Source organism: Aulostomus chinensis, chromosome 24, assembly GCF_037954235.1.
Source record: "Aulostomus chinensis isolate RoL2024-O1b breed Wild chromosome 24, RoL_Achi_v1.0, whole genome shotgun sequence".
NCBI lineage: Eukaryota > Metazoa > Chordata > Actinopteri > Syngnathiformes > Aulostomidae > Aulostomus > Aulostomus chinensis.
The window spans coordinates 7,830,079-7,853,025 of NC_141343.1; the positions used below are offsets into that span (position 1 = coordinate 7,830,079).

Below are 22,947 nucleotides of genomic sequence, written 5' to 3' on the forward strand. Positions count from 1 at the left end.
TGTTGATTCATAGTTTTTATACTATTTTAACATTTTTATTCAGGTAATTGGTTTTTCAAATAATTGTGACGCTACAAGCTTTCTGTCGTGAGTATCTGACGTCACATTGAAGGGCTGGCTATCGTTTACATTTGAACAGATATCAGTGGTCCCACGATGTGGAATCCAGTATTTCTACCAATTCATGAATTCTTGCGAGCTTTTCTTCATAATAAGTGTCCAAATGTTTCGATATCCAGAGGTGCCGCTAGTGTTAGCTGTAGCTGCTAATGCTATCATGTTAAAGGTTGGGTATCTTTCACATTTGAACCAATTCAAGTGCTAATAACACAACATTTTGCAGACAATGGTAATGATTGCGACTTTGCTGTCTGATAACAGCAAAATTATCCAATGTTTTCAATTTTCCGACGTGCGGCTAACGCTAGCTCCAGTGACAGCTGCATTCTTGTTGATTGTTACGCGTTGTTGTATTGGAATCAGTTCATGGGACACTGAACACCGTGGTTTGGAGACTTTTCGTTTCGAGAGTAACAAACTGTAATTTATTTTCAAGATTCAGACATGCGGTAAATGCTAGCTGTAGCTGCTAATGCTATCATGTTACAGGTGAGGTATTGCAGCAGTATATGATGAATTCTGCAGCAACAGGACTTTTTTCATACCTAGCTTTCTTGATATGCTTCCATTTCTTGACGCTCAGCTAATGCTTACTGCAGCTGCTTTAGCTAGCATTCACCTATTTGATATTTTCAGGTTATCAAACATGGTATACTCTTCAGCTTTTAAATATATTTTGTGTTTGACCTGGTTCTTCCTCAAATTAGGTGTGTAGCCATGACCAACTTTTGAATTTCCATGTGTGCTAGCATAGTTAGCGTATTTGATGCCTAGGCTATCAAACTACTGTGTCCACAGGAATGGGTGGTAAAACCCAGTTATACTGTTCATTTCTTCCGTCTCAACTTCAGTGAGAAATTGAGTAGGTTTTCAGTCCAGTTATTGAAATAAGATCTGTTGTTGACATGACCTTAATATATTTTCATATTTTCCTCCATGGATCTGAAAAACGTCTTTTAAACTTTTGACAAAGTACACTTTTGAGAAAGTAGACCAACATTTGGAGCTGGTTGATTAAACATGAATAAGTAATTCAGTTTGCATCCTTTAAAGTGTGGGAGCCAACTGCTCATCATTTATGTGGTTTATCATTTATTAACTATTCATAAACTGCAGTCATGTTTAAAGGTAAAGAGCAAGGTGCGCTAACCCCATACGGTCAATTTTTGTTTGCAAAATCAAGTTTAATTTGCCACCGTATTCCCTTGATCCCCAACATTGCATCATACAGTGGTTGTAGTTTATCCACAGCTACATGCCAGGTCCCATCAGTCCTGTGTTCAAGAGCTAAAGTGGATTAGATCTGAGGTGAATGTCTCATAGGAAAACACCATGCCAAATTGTGCATGTTGCAGGGGAGCAGATCGTCTGAACAATCTGATTAACAGCGTGAAAATGTTCTTTATCTGCGATGACTCGAAACCTCCATACAAAGGCAGCAACAGGCAGTGAGAGTGAGAGAGGAGATGGTTTGATTAAGGTGGAGATGGATTTGTCACGTAAGTGTGCAACGTTGGCCAGCATGCCAGAGCCACAATTCTTTGAGCAGCTGGACTCAACATTGAGGACGGTGGTTGGTCGGCATCGTTATTAATATTCAAATTTTCTGATGAAAAAAAAAAATCTAGGGGCAAATTAAAACTTCAACATTTCAAATTAAGAAATTAATTGATGTGAAATTTGTTTCAAAGTACAAGTACATTCTTTCAAAACCCTGATTTAAAGGTAAATCATTTTCAAAAACAACAATATTATATGAGTTAAAATGCAGACGACCTTGCTTTAAATCTTTTTTTTTTTTACCCATTCTATATTTTATGTATTGTATTCTCTCATAGACGTATCTTGTCAAATAAACTGACAAAGACTTTGCTCCTCATCCCTACATCTCATCAACTCTTTTTTGGTTTGAAAGTTCACTCTTTGTCTTTTTGTTTCTGTTTATTTGCTGGCATGTTGCCAAAATCAAACACAAGAGAAAGTTAGCCACAGGTTTTAGGTACACATAGAAAATTTAGAGGCTGAATAGACAGATGCTAATCTTGCTACATGGAGAGTACACATGTAGCCTACAATTTATTCGATTTATGCTAAATTTGGTTTGGTATGGTCGATGGCTAGTTGAACAACTCTGTGCTAAAATGCTGCCAAAAGCTAACAACAGTGAAAGTTAGCCACCAGATAGTCAACATAGTGGCAAATTTTGTGGTAAATGTATCCTAATTTTTTGTATGTGTATTGTCAATCTGTAATTAAACAACTCCTTGCTAGGAGGCTGCCAAAAGAAAACGACAGAGAATGTTAGCCCCTTGCTAGTTTAGCAACAACCTTAATGTCTTAATAGACAGATATGCTAATCTTGCTTCATGGAGAGTACACATGTAGCCTACAATTTATTAGATTTATGCTAAATTTGGTTTGCTATGGTAGATGTCTAGTTAAACAACTCTGTGCTAGAATGCTGCCAAAAGCTAACAACAGTGAAAGTTAGCCACCAGATAGTCAACATAGTGGCAAATTTTGTGGTACATTTATTGTAATTTTTGTATTGTTGATCGGTAATTAAACATCTCCTTGCTAGAAGGCTGCAAGAAGCAAACAACAGAGAACGTTAGCCCCTAGCTAGTATAGCAACAACCTTAATGTCTTAATGGACATAAACTAATCTTGCTACTGGTATAGTCGATGTGTAATTTAGCAAACATTGGTTAGCCTGTTGTCAAAACAAGGAATAAAATTAGCCACCCGACTAGTAAACACAGGAGACAAATAATCTTGCTGTATTTGACAGCAGGTTGCCAAAACGCAAACAACAGCGGGTGAGTTAGCCACCTGTTACAAGACACCACAGAGAATTAAGAGGGTTAAAAGATATAAGCTAATCTTGCTATGTGGATTGCACGTGGGATTTCGCAATTGTTTCAAAAAGCAATCAATTCAATAACCGAAGCGACAAGTAGACATATAGTGACAAACTGAATGGTTTAATAGACAGATGCTAATCTTGCTACGTGTATCCAAAACGTATAATTTAACAAGTCTTTGCTGGTATTTTGCCAAAAACAAATACTTGAGGAAAGTAGCCACGAGCTAGTAAACATAGCGGAGAATTTAATGGCATGATAGATGCTCATGTTGCTGTGTGTATCCTAGATATGCAAAGCACATTTATCACCTAAAACATATTGATGTCACATTTACATCTTTCTGCAATACAAGGTGACCAATAAAAAAAAGTGTACTTGGCTCCCAAACAAAAAACAAGTCAAACCACAGAAGAGTTGTGGCTAATATGGTGGGGGGGTTTTTTTGTTGGTTTTTTTAACGAATGTTCACTCCTGTGCTTTCAGTTCTAAAACTACACGTGTTGAATCCTGCTTCTCTTTACATGTCCCTCTACTTATTGCAGCTCAAATGTTCACCTTTGCTCCCATCAAAGCCGTATGTCCCATTAGAGAGAAGCGTTTCATTTCTGCGCCGGTACACATCATAAACCACAGCAAGAGTACAGAATCTCCGCCAGCCACTCGGCACTTATAGCTGTCCTATATTTTGTACAACATGCTGCGTGTAACGACCGCCTGGTTGGCGTGGGGGCTCCCGGTGAGTGTTGCAGGGGCTGGTGTCGGTGTGTCTCAGAGCCCCTGATGTTTATCTAGAGATACTCTGGAGTCTGATCACGACTCTCCTTCTTCCATCACCACCTGCTCGCAGAAATCCAAATAATTACCTGTGTGGGTGGTGGTCCTTATCTGCAGCTAATCGCAACGAGGCATGATGGAATCGCTGTCATTGCTCGTGGCATCGCTCATTTCCGCGAAGATGAAGAGGCGAGGCAAGCTCATTAAGGCTGCGAATTCATTTGGATGGGTGCTAGAAATCAAACACTTTGATTCAAGACTAATAGAAAAGCTTTGTCGGATATTCTGAAGTGGATTTAAAAGCATAGCAAATCTTGTTGCCGTTTATACCGTATGGCATCATGCCTTCATGCTAACGAGACAAAGTGATAAACAGCCTGAAGAGAAAAGTTGACCCGTCGCAGATGGAAAACGGAGACAAAAAAATGGGTTTAAATTAAATACCTGAAACACTTCACTGTTTATCAGCAACATGACCACGACTTCTTGACATCAAACTGCATAGAAAAATGATGTAGCAGCACCACAAAAGCAATGCGAATGTTCACTTTTCCAGGCGGACAATTCAAAAAATTCACTAGCGACGCGACGCGACAGGCTGTTGCCGTCATTGCCACTGAGGGAGTTCACATCAGGAAGCAGGTAAGGGTGCGGGTTTGTGGCAGGAGACGGATATTCGGGCTGTGTACGACGTTAGCTTTCACACCGTAAACCGAAGTGACAACAGGCCGACAATATGAACAAATATGTTCTTCCTCCTTCTCCCTACTTGGTACCTCTCGTAATAAAGTCTTTGGTCCATAATAGATGTCAGATTCAAGGAGGTCCTTATTGTTTTACAGAACCTAATGGCTAATTTTGGACCAAAAAAATAAATAAATAAAATTGTAGTGTATAACAACAAATTTTTGGATAAAACCATTCCAAAAATCAGCCTCGTCGCAAACTTGAAGGTCCAAAGGCTTCCGTTGTATCTGTTGACAAGTTTATGTTCCACTTAAAGCGTCACCTATCACAAATTTAACCCTTTTTAACCAAGTGTATAAAAGTGTATTTAAGTGATAAATACATGGTAAAAAGCTTGTTTTCTCATTGTGAAGAATATCAAACAATGCCACATATTTTTCCGAGGTCAGGTTGCCCAAATAGCGTTGGAGCTGCCATTGTTTTTGATTATTAAAGGTTAAATGACAATTAGGCGAAGGAAACGTTGTCGTGGGATGTAGTTCTCCTGAGGTATCTCTCCACCTGTTAAGACCCCGCTCCTCCCACCACTCTTAATACCCAGCATGAGACACACACAACCGGGCAGGAGCCCCCGCGGCTGCACAATGCAGACCCTTCCTCAAACACAGGGGAAACATTCGAGGATTATGACGTGAGGTTTTCAGAGTCAATCACCTAGAAAATAGAGCACTTGAATGGGTGTACGGACCAACACACACACACACACACACGCTCGAACACTCTATATATGTATACATACACATATATATGTGTGTATATATATTTATATAGTCAGTGACAGCAAACACAGAAGCACGGTCAGGTGGAAGGAATACAGGCACGCTGGGATTTGAGCGTATTCATTAAAACTTGGTAAGAAAAAAAGAGAAAGACAAAATAACTTTCTCATGTTTCCGATAAAACTTGCATGAGTCGACTCCAGCTTTGATATGCAAAAGAAAAGGGTGGGGGGGGGGGGGGAGGGGGAGATCCGGTTATTATTGTGCTGAAGAATCTACTTACACAATTACTCACACACTCCTACAAGTTTCATCTGCAATCATTAGCCTCACAGTTATAAATTATTCAAGAGATGGGAATCTTTTCAGCACGTGACTCCTGCTAACTATAAATTACATGGCACCATTTGCACGCCAAGCCACGACATCGCAAATATTGAGATGGATGGCAGTTACGGCCCTGAAGGCTCGGAACTGTACTGCGGTGCGTCTTTCACGTGGGACTACAAATTTAGCTCTCATGACATGCTAAACCGTGTTTAGGTAAACAGGGATGTCTCATTGAGATTAGATTTATTGTTGTTGTAGCGTGCCTCTACGGACACGCCTATAGGCTACTTACACCGGGGAATGTACTGCATCCTGACTCCCACACTTCGCTGCAGCCCATTTAATAAACATTCATGTGCATGGCAAAATCTGATTACCCCGAAGGCAATTTAATTCCCAAAAAATGCTTGGATTTCACAGTGAGATCATGAACATGCCACGCTGGAATTTATCGGTTTTAATAGTTTAAGTGAATTCTTGGGCTAAGAATGCAAAATTGTACTGAAGGTAAAGTGAGGTGTCAAAAAAAAAGAACCAAAAAACAACCAAATATGCATTTTGATATCAATCAAAATCTACTCAAAGAGAAAAATAGTTGTTAAAAAAATAATAGTGGAACAAATACATTTTTGCCAAGCAAAAGTGGAAAAGTTCTCATAATCCTGTACCCTTTACAGCAATGTTCTATATTAGAATCATGGCAGTTAATTAAGGTTATTAATCTTATGCTTTGACTGAAAATGTCGAGTCTCTATTTTTCTTTTCTTTTTCGGTTCTGTCTATTTATCACAGAGGAATACATGCCGAGATGTATTCGTTTCATATCTGCCTGAAATTGTTTTTATTGCTTTTCTTGGTTTTTCAAAGTCAGTTTTGAAGGAATGTGCTTGCTTTTTTCTGTACTATTTACAAAAACTGTGTGAGCTAGCAGACTCTTTCGTGTCCAATTCTGATATAAAAAAAAGGGGGGGGGGGGGTCCTGTCATGATTTTTTTTGGGGTCTGATTTCTTGTACAAAAATGGAAAAAAAAAAACAAATCTCCAAAAACAATAAAAGACAGAACCCCTGAGTTGGTGTGATAAGGGGGCTTGTTTTTAAGACGATAATCTTATCTTTGAAATGTACGCTTTTGGATTTGTCATACTTTTAAACATTGTATTACTTTACTTTTACCAAAAAAAAAAAGTGTGATGAGTTGTTATGAGGTTTCCGTTGTTGTTGTTGTCAATAATAATTACCAGACAAGTACATAGGTTTTCATGTTTATGTTGGTGTGTTTGTCTTGTCACTTTACTGACTTTGAGTTTTGCCCTTTTTTCATCCGAACTGTCAAAGACACGTTGTCTTGAAGAGGAACTGTTTCCGCAAGGTGCCACAAAAGAGCTCTTGTTAAGGAATTTCACACCCTATTAAACCTGGGCTCTGTCCCTGCAGTTTTACTGAAACTAAAAATGCGATCGTGTTGCACAAGTCCACCTTTGTGTGAGTGGTTTAAAAAAAACAAAAACCAGCCAGCGTCCGTTTGTTCTCAGTCGAATCGTTGATGCTGCAACACAGTCGTTTTCTTTGCAGACTTTAAACTTAAAGCTGAATTTCGCCTCAAGTGCAGAAGGATTTTTGGAAGTCGATGTCTTCAAAACAGAGGGATGTGAATTAATATATTTATTTAAAACTGCAAAACGAGATGTTTTACCCTGCATTGGTTTCCGGAGAACTGTCGTCACTGACTTGGTGTTCCATACATGTCAGTCGCAAACCAGGGACGAGGGGAGAAAAGGAGAAAAAGGTTTTTTGTTTTTTTTTATCATTCACTTCGAGAAAAGAGTGAAAATGTTGAGAGAAAAAAGGGGAAATGTTGAGAATAAAAGCAATTTGTTGAGAATACAGTCAACTCCTGTCCATGCTGGGAGGACGGCAAGGGGAGCGACTGACAGCTACACCTGGTTCATCAGTTTAGGAAGGCGATTCTGAAGTACGGTTTCACTTGTTCGGACTAAGGTCCTTTTCTACAGGCAGTCATATACGCTGTTCTATTTCATCTCCAAATCTTCAATCTGAAAATGTCAAGTTAATTCTCAGAATTCCATCTTTACTCTCCAAATTCGCAATGAGAGAAAAAGAAAAGGCCCTCGTCCTCGGAATTAGCGCGACCTTCCCCCTCGAAGTGCATGATGACAAGTTCAGCTCCTTACTTTTGACATTATTCTTGACCTTTCAACATTTTTCACCACATTTCAACTTTTTTTTCTCAGAGTATTCCTCCCTCTCCCTCCGTCCTAGAAAATAGCGAATGTTCGGAGGGCTCCGTCGGTAAATTTATCCAGAAACAAAACCGTTTTACTAAAAAGCTATTCCAATAATTCCAAGTGGAACAAAGTAAACAGCTGTCGTGACTTGGGGGCCTCGAGTGTGAAGGGTATTAGCGACTCAAAGTTGGACACAATTAAACTGTAGCGCCTATCCATAGAATGCGCGATTACCTGAAAATTCACCTGCGTTTTTCTCGGTAGGCCTCTTTCTGATAAGTAGGTGTTTTTCGTCCCCGGCAAAAATCACACTTTGATGTCGTTCCCTGTTGTGTTCAGCTTTTGTTGGCGGTGAACAGCCCCATCTTTTCTTTTCTCTTTCTCCCCCTGTGCTAGCAGGGCTTCAGAAGCTTTTTGGAACCGCTATTTTCATGGTTTAAAAGCTTTCATCTCATTTGCCAGTCGAGGAAGTGTCATGCTGCTGTGGAGTGGTGTGTTGTTTTGTTGCGAGGGGGCAGCCTCAGCGTGCCTCCCCTCATCAGGGGGGTTTAAGACCCCTGCTTGCCTTAGGAGACCTGGCAGGCTTTAATAAGACAAAGTCCAGGCATTGGTTTGACAAAATAGTATTTGGGATTAGATGTTGCACGCGGAATCACAGCTGGGGTAAAAACAATTCTCTTGTCAGGGGGCAGCCATCCTTTTTGGGGACCCCTGCACCCCCTGCCTACCTGAGAGGATCAAAGCATGATTGGAGGGAGGGGAAGACAAATTTGTCAAATTTCCAGATGAACAAATTGCTGATATTCAGGAAAAGGGGAAACGTGTGAAGTGACAAGCTTAGGAGGCTTGATTCTTACAAAAAGTGTATCAAAAGCTGACGTTTGATCGTTTAAATGATCAAACAGAATACATTTCCAACAATCGGCTCTGGAAAGTAATTTGATGTTGGATACTTTTTTTTTTTTCAACCCTCAAAAATGTTGCCCCTCATTTGGTAAGAATGAACTTGTATGCCCAACTGTAACCGCGTGGTTGCGATGGTTTGAAACAGCTCCCTTTTCACTTCTGTTAAAACACATCGTCGTCGTCGTCGTCAATGAAGCCTGCAAAAACAAACACTTGTAAAAAAAAAATAAATAAAAAGAAACTAAAATAAAGGGCACCATAATCACAGGTAAAAGGACTCGTTATTGTAAGAGAGGTACTGGTTTGACGACAATAACACAAAAGCCACACAGCAGAGGCACTTTGGTTTCAATGGGCCACTCGGCTGGTTGTGAGGTGACATCAGAGGTCCTCTAAGCTGTCCTTTGTATCCTTTCCTTATTCGCCTCGTCTGTGGGGTTGTCCCGCTCGTTCTCACCAGCAGGTTGTTTTCTGGTCCTCTCATTAGCGCTTGATCCCTAAATTAGACACCACATCTGGCCGTGCTCTGATCCTCTGTCAAGGAAAATTCCTGAGGAGGTTTTAGTTACTGGTAACAACCTTGTTTTCTAACATTCATTTTCTGACAAGTAGATTTACCAATGACTTTTTACAGGAAACATCAAAGCTGATATCTTCCCGGATATTTTTACTCTCTTGTACTGTAAAAGTTCAGAGGAGGTTGGATGGTGAACGTATACCACGGAATCGCTTTGTTGATGTGAGAGAAATATTGCCTCTTACTACCCAGACCCTCAAAATATTGCTGTAAGTTGCCTTAAAATAACTTTGAAGTTACATTCAACTTTTACTCGGGACGAAGGGCGCGTTTCCACTGGCTCACTTTGGCTCGGCTCGGTACGACTCCACGAGCACTGTGTGGGTGGACTCACCGGCCGAGAGTTCCCCGACATAATTTGTGTGCGACACAGCAACAACAACAATGGAGGCAGCGTTATGCCTGTTGCTCGGTCTGTGGTTTTTGCTTCAACTAAAAGTGAGGGACGACAGACGGGCAAGGCTTCAAGCGGCGAAACAGAACAACCAAGAAAAGAATAAAAGACTTCACCAAGCCGAGGCTAAGATGATACGAAGTAGATGACGTAAGCGGGTAAGTTACCCAATCAGTGCCCCGCTATGTGTTTACGTCACATTTTAGTCCTCGCTTGGCTCGCATGGAACCCCAGTGTAGCAGGGACCAAAATGGTTACCGTTGGTACCATGTCGGGGCCGACCCGGCCCCGAGCTGAAGTGAGCCAGTGGAAACACGCCCTCAATGTTTACATTATATAAAATAATTCTTTCCAAATAAAGGTAGGACTCAAGTAAAAACTAGATGATCTATCGATTAAAAAATTGTACCCAAGTCAATCACAACAACGTCTTGAGATTAATCGCGACTAATCAGAAGGTTAGACTATTCATTGCATTTCTAGTTAGCCGTAGCTCAGAATTCCAGCGTGTGTCACAAATCCTGGACTAGCAGCTCTCAACTTTCACCTTGGCTACACCTATGGGACTGCGTTTAGAATATCCAGCTAATTTTCTAAGGCGATGCCAAATTCGCTGTCCTGTAGAGGCACGGCAATGACCCTTCGAAAATGGACGCCATACCAGAGGGACGCTCTGCTGTGAGCCACTCAGGCTTTTTTCTTCTTTTTTTTTTAAACATATGCATTCAAAGAGGAAGTTACAGTGACAGGAACAGTCACACGATTGAGTCGAAGTTAAAGATTTCAAGATGAATTGCAAGTATGAACAAATGAAGAAGAAGTGAAGAATTCTTTTTGCAGATTCACCCAAAACTATGTTATAATCTCAGCAAATTAAATCCAAATTTGGCACATAGACATTTTTTCCGCTGATACACAACAACCTTAAACATAAAAGAGCTTAGAAAAAAAAACCTTTTCCATTACGCTGAAGATTCCAGACAACTTCAACTTGACCTCTCGTAATACAGCGTTTCTGATCGTTGTGACCGCGCTCGTCCACGCACACTAACCCGGGCTTGTTTGTGTACTTTGAACTGTCTAAATCTGTTTTTATTCACAGTCGTGATGATCCAGTTTTATCAAGGCTTTATTAAGTCTGTAAATAGTTGTAACTTCAAAATAAGACGGACTTTCTCACACTCTCAAAAGCTTCCCAGAGAGGATCTTAGTCAGAATCTGAATGTTGGAAATGATAAACTGCTGTTCAAGGCGTCATGATCAGATAAATCCACCGAAGCCTGTGAACTTCGGGTTCATGTTCTTAGAATCTAAAGCCCGCACTGACTTTGGGACTTCAGTTGTACAATTATACAACATCTAAACTGATAAAACATCCCATTTATGTCAGGTTTTGTTGATGGAGAATAAAATCTTCAAAAAAAAAAAAAAAAAAAAGTTTCCAAAAAAGGTTCCCTCATTTGGAAATGTTTTTGAAAATAGTGCTTTGTTCACACCTGTGGTCAGCACTTTATTTTGTAGAGGGTTTTTGTGTGTGTGTGTGTGTGTGTGTGTGTGTGTGTGTGCTTTATCATAGTTTAATCTGCATGCAGCCAGCATTTTGCAGTCCGTAGTTCTGAATAGACTGCAGTGTGTATTGTTATCAGTTCCTCTGTCTCTGTACTTGACTGGCTGTGGTTCCCTGCTGGCTTTGAACCGTGTCCAGGTGTCAGTCTTGTGTAGTTGCATGTTGCTCTGCTTGGGTGCCAAGTACACTAATTTGAAAGGAAACAAATCTAACTTCAAATGCACAGCGTCACCTTTACTCGAGCCTCACGCTTGAGGCGAAACATCAAGAGGATTGTTAGGTTGATAGAGAGAAAAAAAAGTCACATAGTGCACCGCCGTAACTTTGAAAAACCCCAGTTATGATTCACGAGTGACTTTTGAACATTAATATGAAGACTTATGAATACAATAAATGAATAACAGATGTCCGATGTGAAATTTATTGAAAAAGGCATCAAAAATAGCTGCGACTTCTGTTGGGATTTTAGTCAAGAATCATGGTTGTTAGGAAGTGAAATCACATTGTAATTGTAAAGCAAGTGTGGTAAAACTGGTGTGATTTAAGATGTTAAACATTTAAGAGCCTTCCTCCGGCGAGGAGGGGAAGTGAGCTGTGCATTATTCAGTTAGGATGTCTAAAATTTTGGACGGGATATGAAAATACGGCAGTTCGTTCAAGGGTCTTTTCTTTTTCATTCATCTGCTCGTTTCTGGCCCATGTTCTTTGTGTTTAACGGCATATTTGTTAAGAAATGCATTTACTCTAAATTTGACTTTTCACTCAGTGTCATGACATCGTCAGGGAAGCGTTCGCGTCGCTCAGTGTTAGCATGCACCACTCACTGGAGCATTTGGAGCTGGTACGTCCCATTGGTGTCGAATCATTTCAAGGGAAAATTTTGGCTTATGAGTAACAATACAGCCCACTGCCAAAACATCACGCCGACGTATGTGCTTACTGCCTCAATAAGCAAGTATTTACTTCTCGACTTTAAAGATTATTAGATGTCGCTGCTGAATTCCACTGCCACCAAGTGGCCAAAAAAAAAAAATCCCTCAGAGCACCTTGGAAGATTTCGTTCATGAGCTTACGTACGTCACATTTTATTTGATTTGAGCCGCTGCTAATTTTTGTTTTGAACCGTGACTTTTCAAACTATTTTCCTTTGTAGCAACATACCCTGTTTTTGTGTCAAGCCAGGTCACGTTCTGCGCGAACACAACCATAAACAGCAGGCGGGTGAAATGACGCACTTGAGGCAGAAGTGGCGACGGTATTGTGACGTTCCTGTCCAGCTGTAACGGATTTATCACGATTCATTGGTTTCTTTTGAGGGAAAAGTTCACATGAAACGTCACAATCGTGACAGGTTAAAAAAACCAAAACAAAACAAAAAAAACAACAACTGGGCCAGGAAGTTCGGCGTTGCAACGTTTGAAAGCGACAACGTTTTTCAGGTTGGCTGCTTCTTTGTAAGTCTTAACGAAAAACTACATATTGTGATATTTTACATACAATTAAAACCCGTAAAGTATATACTTCAGAGAATTACTGATATATTACCGTGCTTACAACCTGCCCTCCTAAACACTTCCTCTTTCCTGAGGGTTTCATGTTCCCTCTAATCTCAGAAGCAACTCGTATCAGATTTGTTTGTAGATGCCAGTTGCTATCAGAGACAATGTTTAACAATGTCGAAGCTGTTATTGTCTGTTACTGAAAGCCTCAAATATTTTCCCATAACACCCTGACAGAGATGTACAGCGCTGATGTCTCCCGCTCTTTGTCCATCTGATAGCACGCAACTCCTTTTTATGCGTCACCACCTCCTCCTCCGGTCTCCTGCACGTTGAATGCAGTTAGTGCAATCTCAACATGTTTAAGATTGTTTCACCTTCGCCTGGCAGTGCAACACAGACGATGAGCGGGACGTTGGCACATTTAGCACGTAGCCTGTACATGTGTGGCTGCTTAATGAGGCGGACGAACTTACTGAACTTCTCCGCTGCAGCAAAATAGTCCGCCACTTTCCATTTTCGAACATCTTCAGCAGCTTACATCAGATTTGGCACACAGAGAGGATTTTTTTTTTAAAGCCTCTTGATCTCATTTTAAAGATATTTGAAGCCCACCACAGCTGGAGGAAATCTCTTTGGCAAATAGAAGTGCACCAGAAACCTTTGCCAGTCGGGGAACAACAGATCCTTTAACCTGATTCTCAAGTAAACAACGCTCTGGAGGTCTGATTGTTGCCTGTTTATATACCAGAAAGAACAAGAAGTTAAGACCACATCGTGGGCGTGGAACGACTTATTTGAAGCCACGAGAAACAACTTGTTCCCTCTCTTTAGTTAGTTTGAGGCCATCAGGTTTAACTTGTTCTCTCATTTTACGGATCGTGAGGCCACGAGACCCAGCTTGTTCCCTCGCTTCACTGATATTGAGGCCATGAAGTATAATTTGCTCCTGCATTTTAGTTATTTTGATGCCGAAAGATACAATTTGTTTCCTCAACGTTGTGGCTCGGAGAGAGAGAGAGCAGCTGTCCAACAACCAAAGCGGTCGCTGGTTCGATCCTCACTTCCCCTGTTAACCTTGTTGAAGTGTCCTTGAGCAAGACACTGAATCCCTAATTCCCCCCCGATGAGTTGGGCTTTGCATGGCAGCCTCCACCGTCCCAGCGGTAGTGTATACAGGTGATTGGCACTACATTGTAAAGTACCTTTACGTATCTAACCGTTTACATTATTTTTTTACGAAATCTTATTTCTCATCAAGTCACAAGTTATGTATTGGGATCAAAAATTCCTTCACTTGGCCGATGGATTTATGTCTCGTGGCCTCGAAACGACAACATTTCTGTCGCTATATCTTGTGGCTACAAATTTTTAAGCTCGAAAATAAGTTTCTATTTGCCACTCGACACCTCCCCGCAGCTCCTCCAGGGCTCTGGAAAGAGCTCAAGAGAGTGTGTGTTTAGTCATTCTTTTGTATTGCCGTACTTTTTCTCTCTCTCAAGTTTTTCTAACCAATCTGTAGTGATCAGCATGATTGAGAACTGTTTCTCACTGATGCATTAACCCTCACTGAATGCACGGGGAGATTTTACAGTGTTCGTATTGGGAACAGAGGACTCTTTCCCACGTTGAACCTGTCATGAAAACATTCATTACCTCTGTCGCATTTTTCGTGAAAAACAAAACAAAACACACACTCAGAAACCTGATTCTGCAGATCTCTCCCAGGGTTGTGCTCATCTGCCACAAAGTTATGCATTGTTGAGCAGCAAAGCTCTCATTGTAAGTGTATCCTTAACTAAAGAAGCCTCTCTGACAGGAAACAAACAGAGAGCGTGTCCACAGTGTAAGTGCACAACGGGCAAACTCTCAGCTTAACCTGTTTAGACAGTGAAGGTTGCATTCATTGGCATCTGACCAGAACCTTTCCAGGTACTAATGTTCCCTAACCACATGCACATAACAAAACGCTCACACACACACACACACACACACACACACACTCATTAGCACATAACAAAACGCTCAGCGTGTAAAAGTGAACCTGCATTTCCTTTCTAGATACACCGTGTTGATTAAGACGTAATATGCATGATTAAAACAAGTGGGTGAGCACACAACCCACCCACCCACACTCACACACGTTCACATCCAGCGCACATGAGCCAATCTGTCTTTGGCTCACCATTGTTCAGTGGCACTGAGGCATTGACAGGCTAAGTGAGGGGCCCTGATGGATACCTACCAGATTTGGACCACCAATAAAGGTGTGAGAGGAGGGGAGAGAGGGTAAACACAAGAATATTGAATAGGGGACAAGAAGATGGAGGAAGATAGAGAAATATGGAGTCCAATGGGAGACTACGGAACATCTATTGTTCCATGTATTCAAATGCACAGGTGTGTGTACGAGTATCTTGTGGATGCTTCCTCTGACTTCACGGATCATGAAATGAGATGCCAGGTCATGGACTAAAAACCACTTGGGAACTTCACAAAGTCTTGGATGAAACATTTCTGTTCACCTTCTTTTCAGACTAGATTTTTTTCATTTCATTTCATTTTTCTGAAAGCCGTTGCGAATTATTTTGAACATAAACACTGCATTATTATAAGCCGAACACACATGAATATTTAGAAATCTTTTTTTTGGTAAGTAACATCTGGCCTAGACAAACTGCAATGCTCTGCAAGCATGTCTCCCAGCATGCAAAACCTTGAAACACTATTTAGCATCATGATGCTAAATAAAGTTAATCGCTGAAGAAGTATTTCACTTCTCATGATATCTCGATTTATTTTTAAGTTTTTGTTGAGATTTAAAACAGTCCAGAGAGAAATGGGGGGGGGGGGTTCACACTGTTTGGCTAGCTATTTTTCTAGCTTACAATTTAGTTCAGCTTATCACCGACTCGTGTTGATTTAGCATAAGAATGATAAACTTATTTGATTGGTAGCAACTGTTAAACTCTTCTAGTCTAAAGTATCTGCTGCAAAATGTAGAGGGGGGATGGAAAATATCTTCTTTCGCAGTTATATAAATTACAGATTTACAGCAAGTAGGAAGTAGCATTTGTAGGCAAGCTAGTTTTTTCTTTTAGCTAACTTTTAGCGAACTCTGACCACCTAATATTCGTTCAGGTGAGCTAAGTTCGATGTACAACTCGGCATTATATTATATTCATTCATTTTTATTTTTTGGACGTCTAGGAAAATAAGTCTACCCAAAGTCTACAAATGGGAATACCGAACAACAAATTTAACTTTAAGGCTCCATGAATCACTAAAGGGATTCTTACTCGTCATCTCAAAGATTTTATTATATGGAGAATTTGTTGACCTTAAAGTCAGTAGTTTCATATTCAGATAAAATTGTGCGAGGGTGTGACTCCCGTCGCCTCCGTTTGAGTCCACATCAGTGGATCTCAAATCAGTTGACTCCGTTTTATTTAATTTTCAAAAAATATATATATATATTTTATACTGTGCTTTATTATGTTTTTCCTTCAGCGATGACTCAAGTGGAGGCTGTTTCAGTGACAAGGATGTGAAGCGACTGATGAGGGAGGACGCACATAAAGGTCAAAACCCTTTGTATGCTGAAAGACGGGAATTAGTTGTAATTTGAGAGCCTTATTCTGCAAAAAGAAAAACAATGCTACAATCTTGAAACTTAAGGGGCTTAAGTTTGCCATGTCAAAGCATGACACGTGATAGCTCTCCGCACTGCAATGCAGTCGGCAACAATAATTTAATCTATTGTGAATTAGAGAACATGCTGCTACAGCACATGAACCAAAGGTATTTTAGTTGGCCAACGCAGAAGTTAGCATCACCATGGGTTCCCTCAAACAAAAGACGACGGCATTATTACATTGAACTTTCAGTTGTTGCTGCAACTGAATTCTGCGGCTAGCAAAAGTTTTTTTAGATTTACAGGTTGTTGTTGTTGTTTTTCTTTTTCCGGCAAGATAATCTTAAACGAACACCACTTTTACGATGTTTGATGCGTGACTGCAACCCTTGACAGCACAAAGCTAACGTTATGCTATCCACAAACTCTCCCGGCTAGCTGACTTCAGCTTCATCACAGCTACATTTACACTTCTTCTGATGTTAGCGCAATTTTTGTAGTCTTGTTTGGCCATGTGTTAGCAAGCTGTTGTTTCGAGGATATCGTCATATGAATGCTTCAGAAGTCACAAGTGATATCTACTGAGGGCACTTTTAGGCCAAAGAACAAAACATTCCAACTTTTTTTAAGCTTGTGTAAACCTTTGACCTTCTTTTCAGGCATTTAACCAAAAACCCATTGCGCCACTTTACTTAAATAACCTAAAAAAAAGAAAATTATCCCCTGATTTTGTGATCAGTGTCTCCTCCTCTCTGCCCTCCTTTCTTAATCTTTCTCCATCACTCTGACAGCAGGAGACATAATCAGGTTTTGCCAGATTTGTGAGTAGATTAGCAGCCACCTTGCTTCAGATAAGGAGCTGGACTGATAAAGCCCTGTCCTGGGAGGCACATGGCTGTGATGAAACACCATATCTGACACGGGCAGATCTGTTAAGAACACAATTAAGACACTGTCTAGCCTTATCTACTCTAACTGCACTTATCCTTCGTAATCCCTCGGTTCTGCTCAGTGTTTGGAGTAAGGGTTGAGGTTTTTTTTTGTTTTTTTTTTAAACAGATTGCACTTCTTTTTGAACTGGACTAAAAGTTCAGATGGAAAGATAATAGTGGTGTGCATAGTTGTTCCTTATTTTTGATTATTACCAACTAGTAGTATGACACATTTGACCTTGGGGCTAAAACTGTGACGCAAACTGTCCAGCTAACAGAGGAGAGAGTGAGTAAACCTCCCATTGTCTCACCTTTTCACTAAACTATTGTATATTTTATATGTTTATTGAAGTGCAGAATGGCTTCCCAGAACCTTCTTGCTGTGAGGCCACAGTGCGAAACACTGCACCGCCCATTGCTCATTATATTTTGTATAAATATTTTTAGGGCAAACTTAAATTTTCATACACTGCAAAATTCATGCTTTTTTCTTTAAAAAAAAAAAAGTTTCCATTTGAAGTTACCCAGGGACTCCAAATCAGCACCAGATATTGTTTCTGTATGCTGTAGGATACATCTTTTTTTGGCATTTTCACGTCTTTCATATTTCGTATGAATATTTTAGCGCCGAACTCATGTTGTTCAGATACTGCAAAAGAAAATAACTAAATAAAAACAAAAAGCCTATAACATTTTATTACATCCAACTGTAATCGCGCCAACTGTTTGTGCCCGCTTTTCCTATGCTGGTCCGTATAAACTGCCTACCACCTGCAGTTGAACGTACCTGGATAAACTTGTCAGCCGCAAACCTCAAATTCCATTTCACAGTGGATGACATGATAAAAGCTGCATGTGCATCCAAAAAAAACCCCACTGGCATTTATTTATGTTGTTAGCGTACTGTGTTTGGGGATGCATTCCAGATTATCTTCATGTCCGCAGTGCCCTGCACAGCTGGATCTGCCCAGGCTCATACTGTAGAACCTCTGGCCTGGCTCAAAGGCTCTCCCTGTGCCAGTGATTATCTAGATGATTTCGTTAACTTCAACACATGCACAACTGTCTATATGTTTGATTGTAAATGTGCAGGTGCGCATATTTTAGCCCCCAAACCTTCAGGGCAGACATTCTGATAAGATTCATCAGACTGATGGAGCGGGCATCCATGCGGAGAACAGCTGAAAATACTCCAAGTTTGCTCTCAGCTATCTCTCTTCAGGTTTTAATATTAATAGTTAGTAATAGTTGTGACTTCCTCAAATTATTGTGGATTACATAATAAGCCGATTTTCTTGCGTGTGTTGTAGCGGCCCTTCCTGACAAAATGCCCTTCGGGGGGTCATTATCTCTGTAAAACGCCACAAGGGGGTTGAGTGATTTCATCCACTGCTTCTTAAACCCACATCCATTATTCAAAGGGTGTCTGGAGGACCTACAGGGAGGATCTGCAAACTTACATCTACAGACAATTAATCATTGAGGATACTATCTTTATTAACATGTTAGTCACAATTTTGATCCGTATTTGACTGAACTCACAATTAAAGTTGTGATATAGGGTTGGATGTTTTCTGTCTCTGCGCGCTTTGGACTGGTACACACATCGGCTTGTCATTTATTGAAGAGGTACTCCACCCAAACAGTGTGCTTTACTTTTCATAATCACAAATAAGTGTCTTGAAAAGTGGATTTTATTTATTCTAATCACAAATGGGTGTTTAGAGCTAAAAAAAAAAAAAAAAAAAGAGAGACATCTTTTCCCTCCTGCATCACTTCTTTGTGACTCAAGGATACAGAAAGTGCTAGCCACGTATTAATTTGAAGCTAAGGGCAACTGATGGCTAACAACAGCTGTGGCTAACAAAAAACAAAAACAAACAAACAAACAAAAAAACAACAACAACAGCAAAACTGTCTCAAATTGACCATTTATTCATACTAATGGTTATTGTTGAGTTTAATCCATATCGCCTTCATCTGACTTTATCCTAAGAGAACCAAACTATAAAACAAACTCAATAAAACCTCTCCTCTTCTGCGTTCATTAACAATAGCGCCTAACCAAATGTAGCTTTAGCTTTGTTTCATTTTGAACTCAAATAAAAGTGTCTGTGGCTTTCTCATCATATGGTTTGTTTATGGAGATGTAGATTATATTGAAGGATTCAATTGAGAGTTTGCAATTGAATGTTTGTGGGTAGTTTTATTGTTGTAGCTCCTTTTAGCAGTTAGTCACGATTAGCTAAACAGAGCTAACGTTTTTTTTTTATGCATTCCGCAATCATAAAGAAGTAACTGCTGGAAGGCAAAACATCTTTCGGTGTTCAAGACATATTTGTTAGTTATTGTAAGGCAAAACTGTTTTTTAAATGAAGTATTTCCTTATAAGAAGCACTTTGAGAGAGTATATGCATGTTGGCACAATTAGCTACAGTCTAAATTATTAATTTCATTAGCGACTGCCCTCGCGTTTGCCACATTAGCACAACAACACTGAGCCAATCTGCTGCTTGTAACCGGATCTTGTTTGAATGGAGAAAAATGAAAGAAACATGTGACAAGGTGTGATTAGTTACCCACAGATCTCTCTGGGTTTTTGTTGACAGATGGGACTTATTGTCAATTTGTTCAACAGAATTACCAGGTAGATAAATACGTGTTGCTTTTGTGACGAGTTGGCGCCATTGTTGTGTTAAAACCATCCTAATGGTGAATATTCATTGCTCGGTAGGGTAGACCAAGGGGGTCATTGTGACAAGCTTACCTGAGGCAACAACACTGACTTCCTGTCACCTTATTGGTACATCTAAATATAGTGAACCAAATCATTAAATGTGATTTTTCTTTTCTTTTCTTTCTTTTTAAATTAAATTTAACCAAGACAACATTTGGCTAAGTTCATCACATTAACTCACTCAATGCATGATGCAAAGAGACATGATGGTCGGGTGTTAAATGAGAGGCTGGAGCAGAGAGGGGTGTGACCAGGGTGTAGTGTTTCATGTCAAACCACCTGGAGAGGAGACGCTTAAAGGGCGCTGCTGCAGCGGCTGTAGGGACTCAGACCACTTCAGTAGTCACAGGAGTTGATTTGCATTCCTCCAGGCAATGGATGGCAGGATCAGACCGCTCGGCCTGACCGGGCACACCGCCAACTCTCTCGGTGGCTTACAGATGCCCCCTTCCCTCCTACGCCCCCCGCCTCTCTTCCTCCGGGCTTGTAACCCAGCGCTGGAGAGAGGATACCCCCGCACTCCAAAGTGCGCCAGATGCCGCAACCACGGCGTCGTCTCCGCGCTTAAAGGCCACAAGCGCTTCTGCCGCTGGAGAGACTGCGTGTGCGCAAAGTGCACCCTGATAGCGGAGAGACAGCGGGTCATGGCCGCGCAGGTGGCGCTGAGGAGGCAGCAGGCGCAGGAGGAGAGCGAAGCCCGGGAGCTGCGGCTCCTTTACCCGGGGACAGGGATAGGAGGAGATGCGGGGATCCCACAGGGGTCACCCGTAGGCCCCGGGATCCCTGCAGCTTCCGGCAACAGCACTTCTCCTGGTTTTGATGTTTTCAGAGCAGAGACCCCAAAAGATGGTGAGTTGCAGTGAAATATATTTGTTGATGTTTTATGATTTATTTTTTTATTATTATTGGACTTCATATTCATGTAACTTGGCTAAAAACATTGAGAACTACTTTTGACATAGAGAGGAAAGCAAATATTTGAGACTATAAAATATTACTTGTTCCTTCATTAGTACTTTTTTTTGAGGCCAGAAGGCCTCACTTGTTTCCATAATGTAGTTATTTAGAGGGTACAACTTAGTTCCTCAGTGTCATTAACGTGTGGTCACAAGTTGTGTGTTCAGAAATATGAAGTAACTTCATTGAATGGAGGGACAAAGTTCTATCTTGTGGCCTCAAAATATCTTCATTGAAGGAGAAACTCCTGTGCTTAATTTGTGACCGAAAGACCAAAACTAGGTCAGAAATCTACAAGGAACTTATATTAACTTTACTTCACTTACTTAAATTTACTAACTAAAAAAAAACAACAACTCCATTTCAGATGACAAACTCAGCAAGTACAACTTCAGTCACGGATTCGTGAGTCGACCCCTCTTTGCGCCCCACACCGCCAGACTGTCCTCTTTGCATGACAAGAAGGACGTGTCTCCCAGTAAGGACAACACTAGTTTATCCCACGGAGACAGCGCCAGTCCGTCCCCGGGGTTTGACCAGCGCTCAGACCACACAGAAAGCCCGCAGAGGTCCCTTTCCTCTTCAGATCCAGAGTCTGGGAGTGAGTCTGAGAAACACAAGGACTACCCAAGTGTGGAACGGGACCCCACTGACATCATGGCCAAGATCTTTCCCCATCAGAGGCGGGAAACCCTGGAGTCTATGGTGAGGACGTGCAAAGGGGACATCGTCAAATCCATCGAGCTGGTGCTGACCTCCAAGGACAGCGACTCTGACACGTCTCTCTATCATCACCCAAATGCTCTCAGGCCTTCTCTGGGTTTGCCTGGAGCGCTGGGGGCTCTGGGGAGCAAGTCTGCCTTCTCCCCACTCCACATGCCACCAACAGCCGCAGGGGGAGACGGTCTTTATGGGCTGAGCCCCCGTCTCGGTGTCAGCCCCTTACGACTTGCCTATTCCTCTGCAAATGGAGGCATGGCGAGTTTTATGTCCCCATACATGACATCCGGACTGATGCCAGTATTCCCACTGCGTCCTCCCCTGGACTCGTACTCATTCCCAGGCATGATCAGAGATCTGTCCTACCTCCAGAGCAAAGAATCGCTGTACACACGACTCAACAATGACAAATGACATAATTTCCTCACAACTGAGTGCCTCTTTTCCCGGTTCAGGCGTGGACTTTTCAACTGACAAGTTCATTTTCAGAGGTGTTTATTTTTTGTGTGTATATTTTTATATTAAAAAAAATGTTAATAAAGATATTAAAATATGCTCCTGTTTTGACTCTATACTGCAGAAATAAATAACCAGATTGTCGTACGAATCCTCCTCTATGCTCATACAAAACACAAACGAACATACAATTCATATAATTTTGATATCAATTGCACCTCTTCTAAAATGTTATCGCCTTTAGGTTCAGGGTGTAAAATTAGCCCGATTCTAACGGGAACATTCTCACCCTCTGACAGGAGAGGGAGTGTCTGTGCCACATACGTTCTCATTCTAGACGCAATATTTAGCTCCTCCAAACCTGAAACGAGGAGCTAAGTTGAAAGACCACCTGCCATTTCAAGGTAAGGAGTCACGGTACGAGACGTAAAGACGATCTTCTGACGAGGACTGCATTTTTCTGTCCCGCCTTTCCCATTACTAGGACTACGATTACGGCTACTACTGAGGATATCAGTACTACACTTCATATCGAGGCAGAAGTAATGTAGCGGGTTTGGCTCCACCTTCAAGTGTTACTGCAGTAGCAACGTGTCATCAGTAGACACAAAGCAGAATGCATAATACAACAAAGATGCGTTATGAAACAAATAGAAGCGTCTGTGCTCAGGATGAATCTGCATATTCTTGTATACATTTGTACTGTTACAGTGACTACAAGGAGATGGGCAATAAATATCTAACTAATGTGAGGAAACTTTGTA

General features: G+C 41.1%; 2 protein-coding genes across 3 annotated transcripts in view; one reads left to right on the plus strand and one right to left on the minus strand.

Moving 5' to 3' along the window:
• LOC147238623 (fatty acid-binding protein, intestinal-like) overlaps positions 1–22,947 on the minus strand; it is a 183,087-nt gene that overhangs the window by 10,624 nt on the left and 149,516 nt on the right. The gene's annotated exons all lie outside the window — the stretch shown is intronic.
• LOC147238624 (doublesex- and mab-3-related transcription factor A1-like) lies at positions 16,314–22,298 on the plus strand. Of its 2 annotated transcripts, none has more exons than XM_086197559.1 (3): positions 16,314–16,328; positions 20,422–20,899; positions 21,375–22,298. In XM_086197559.1, the coding sequence occupies exons 2-3, from the start codon at positions 20,425–20,427 to the stop codon at positions 22,139–22,141; spliced, it is 1,242 nt and encodes a 413-aa protein (XP_086053685.1). In that variant the 5' UTR covers positions 16,314–16,328; positions 20,422–20,424; the 3' UTR covers positions 22,142–22,298. The 2 variants fall into 2 exon arrangements, with proteins under 2 accessions (XP_086053685.1, XP_086053684.1); XM_086197558.1 differs by lacking the exon at positions 16,314–16,328 and adding an exon at positions 17,370–17,599 and having other exon boundaries at positions 21,375–22,297.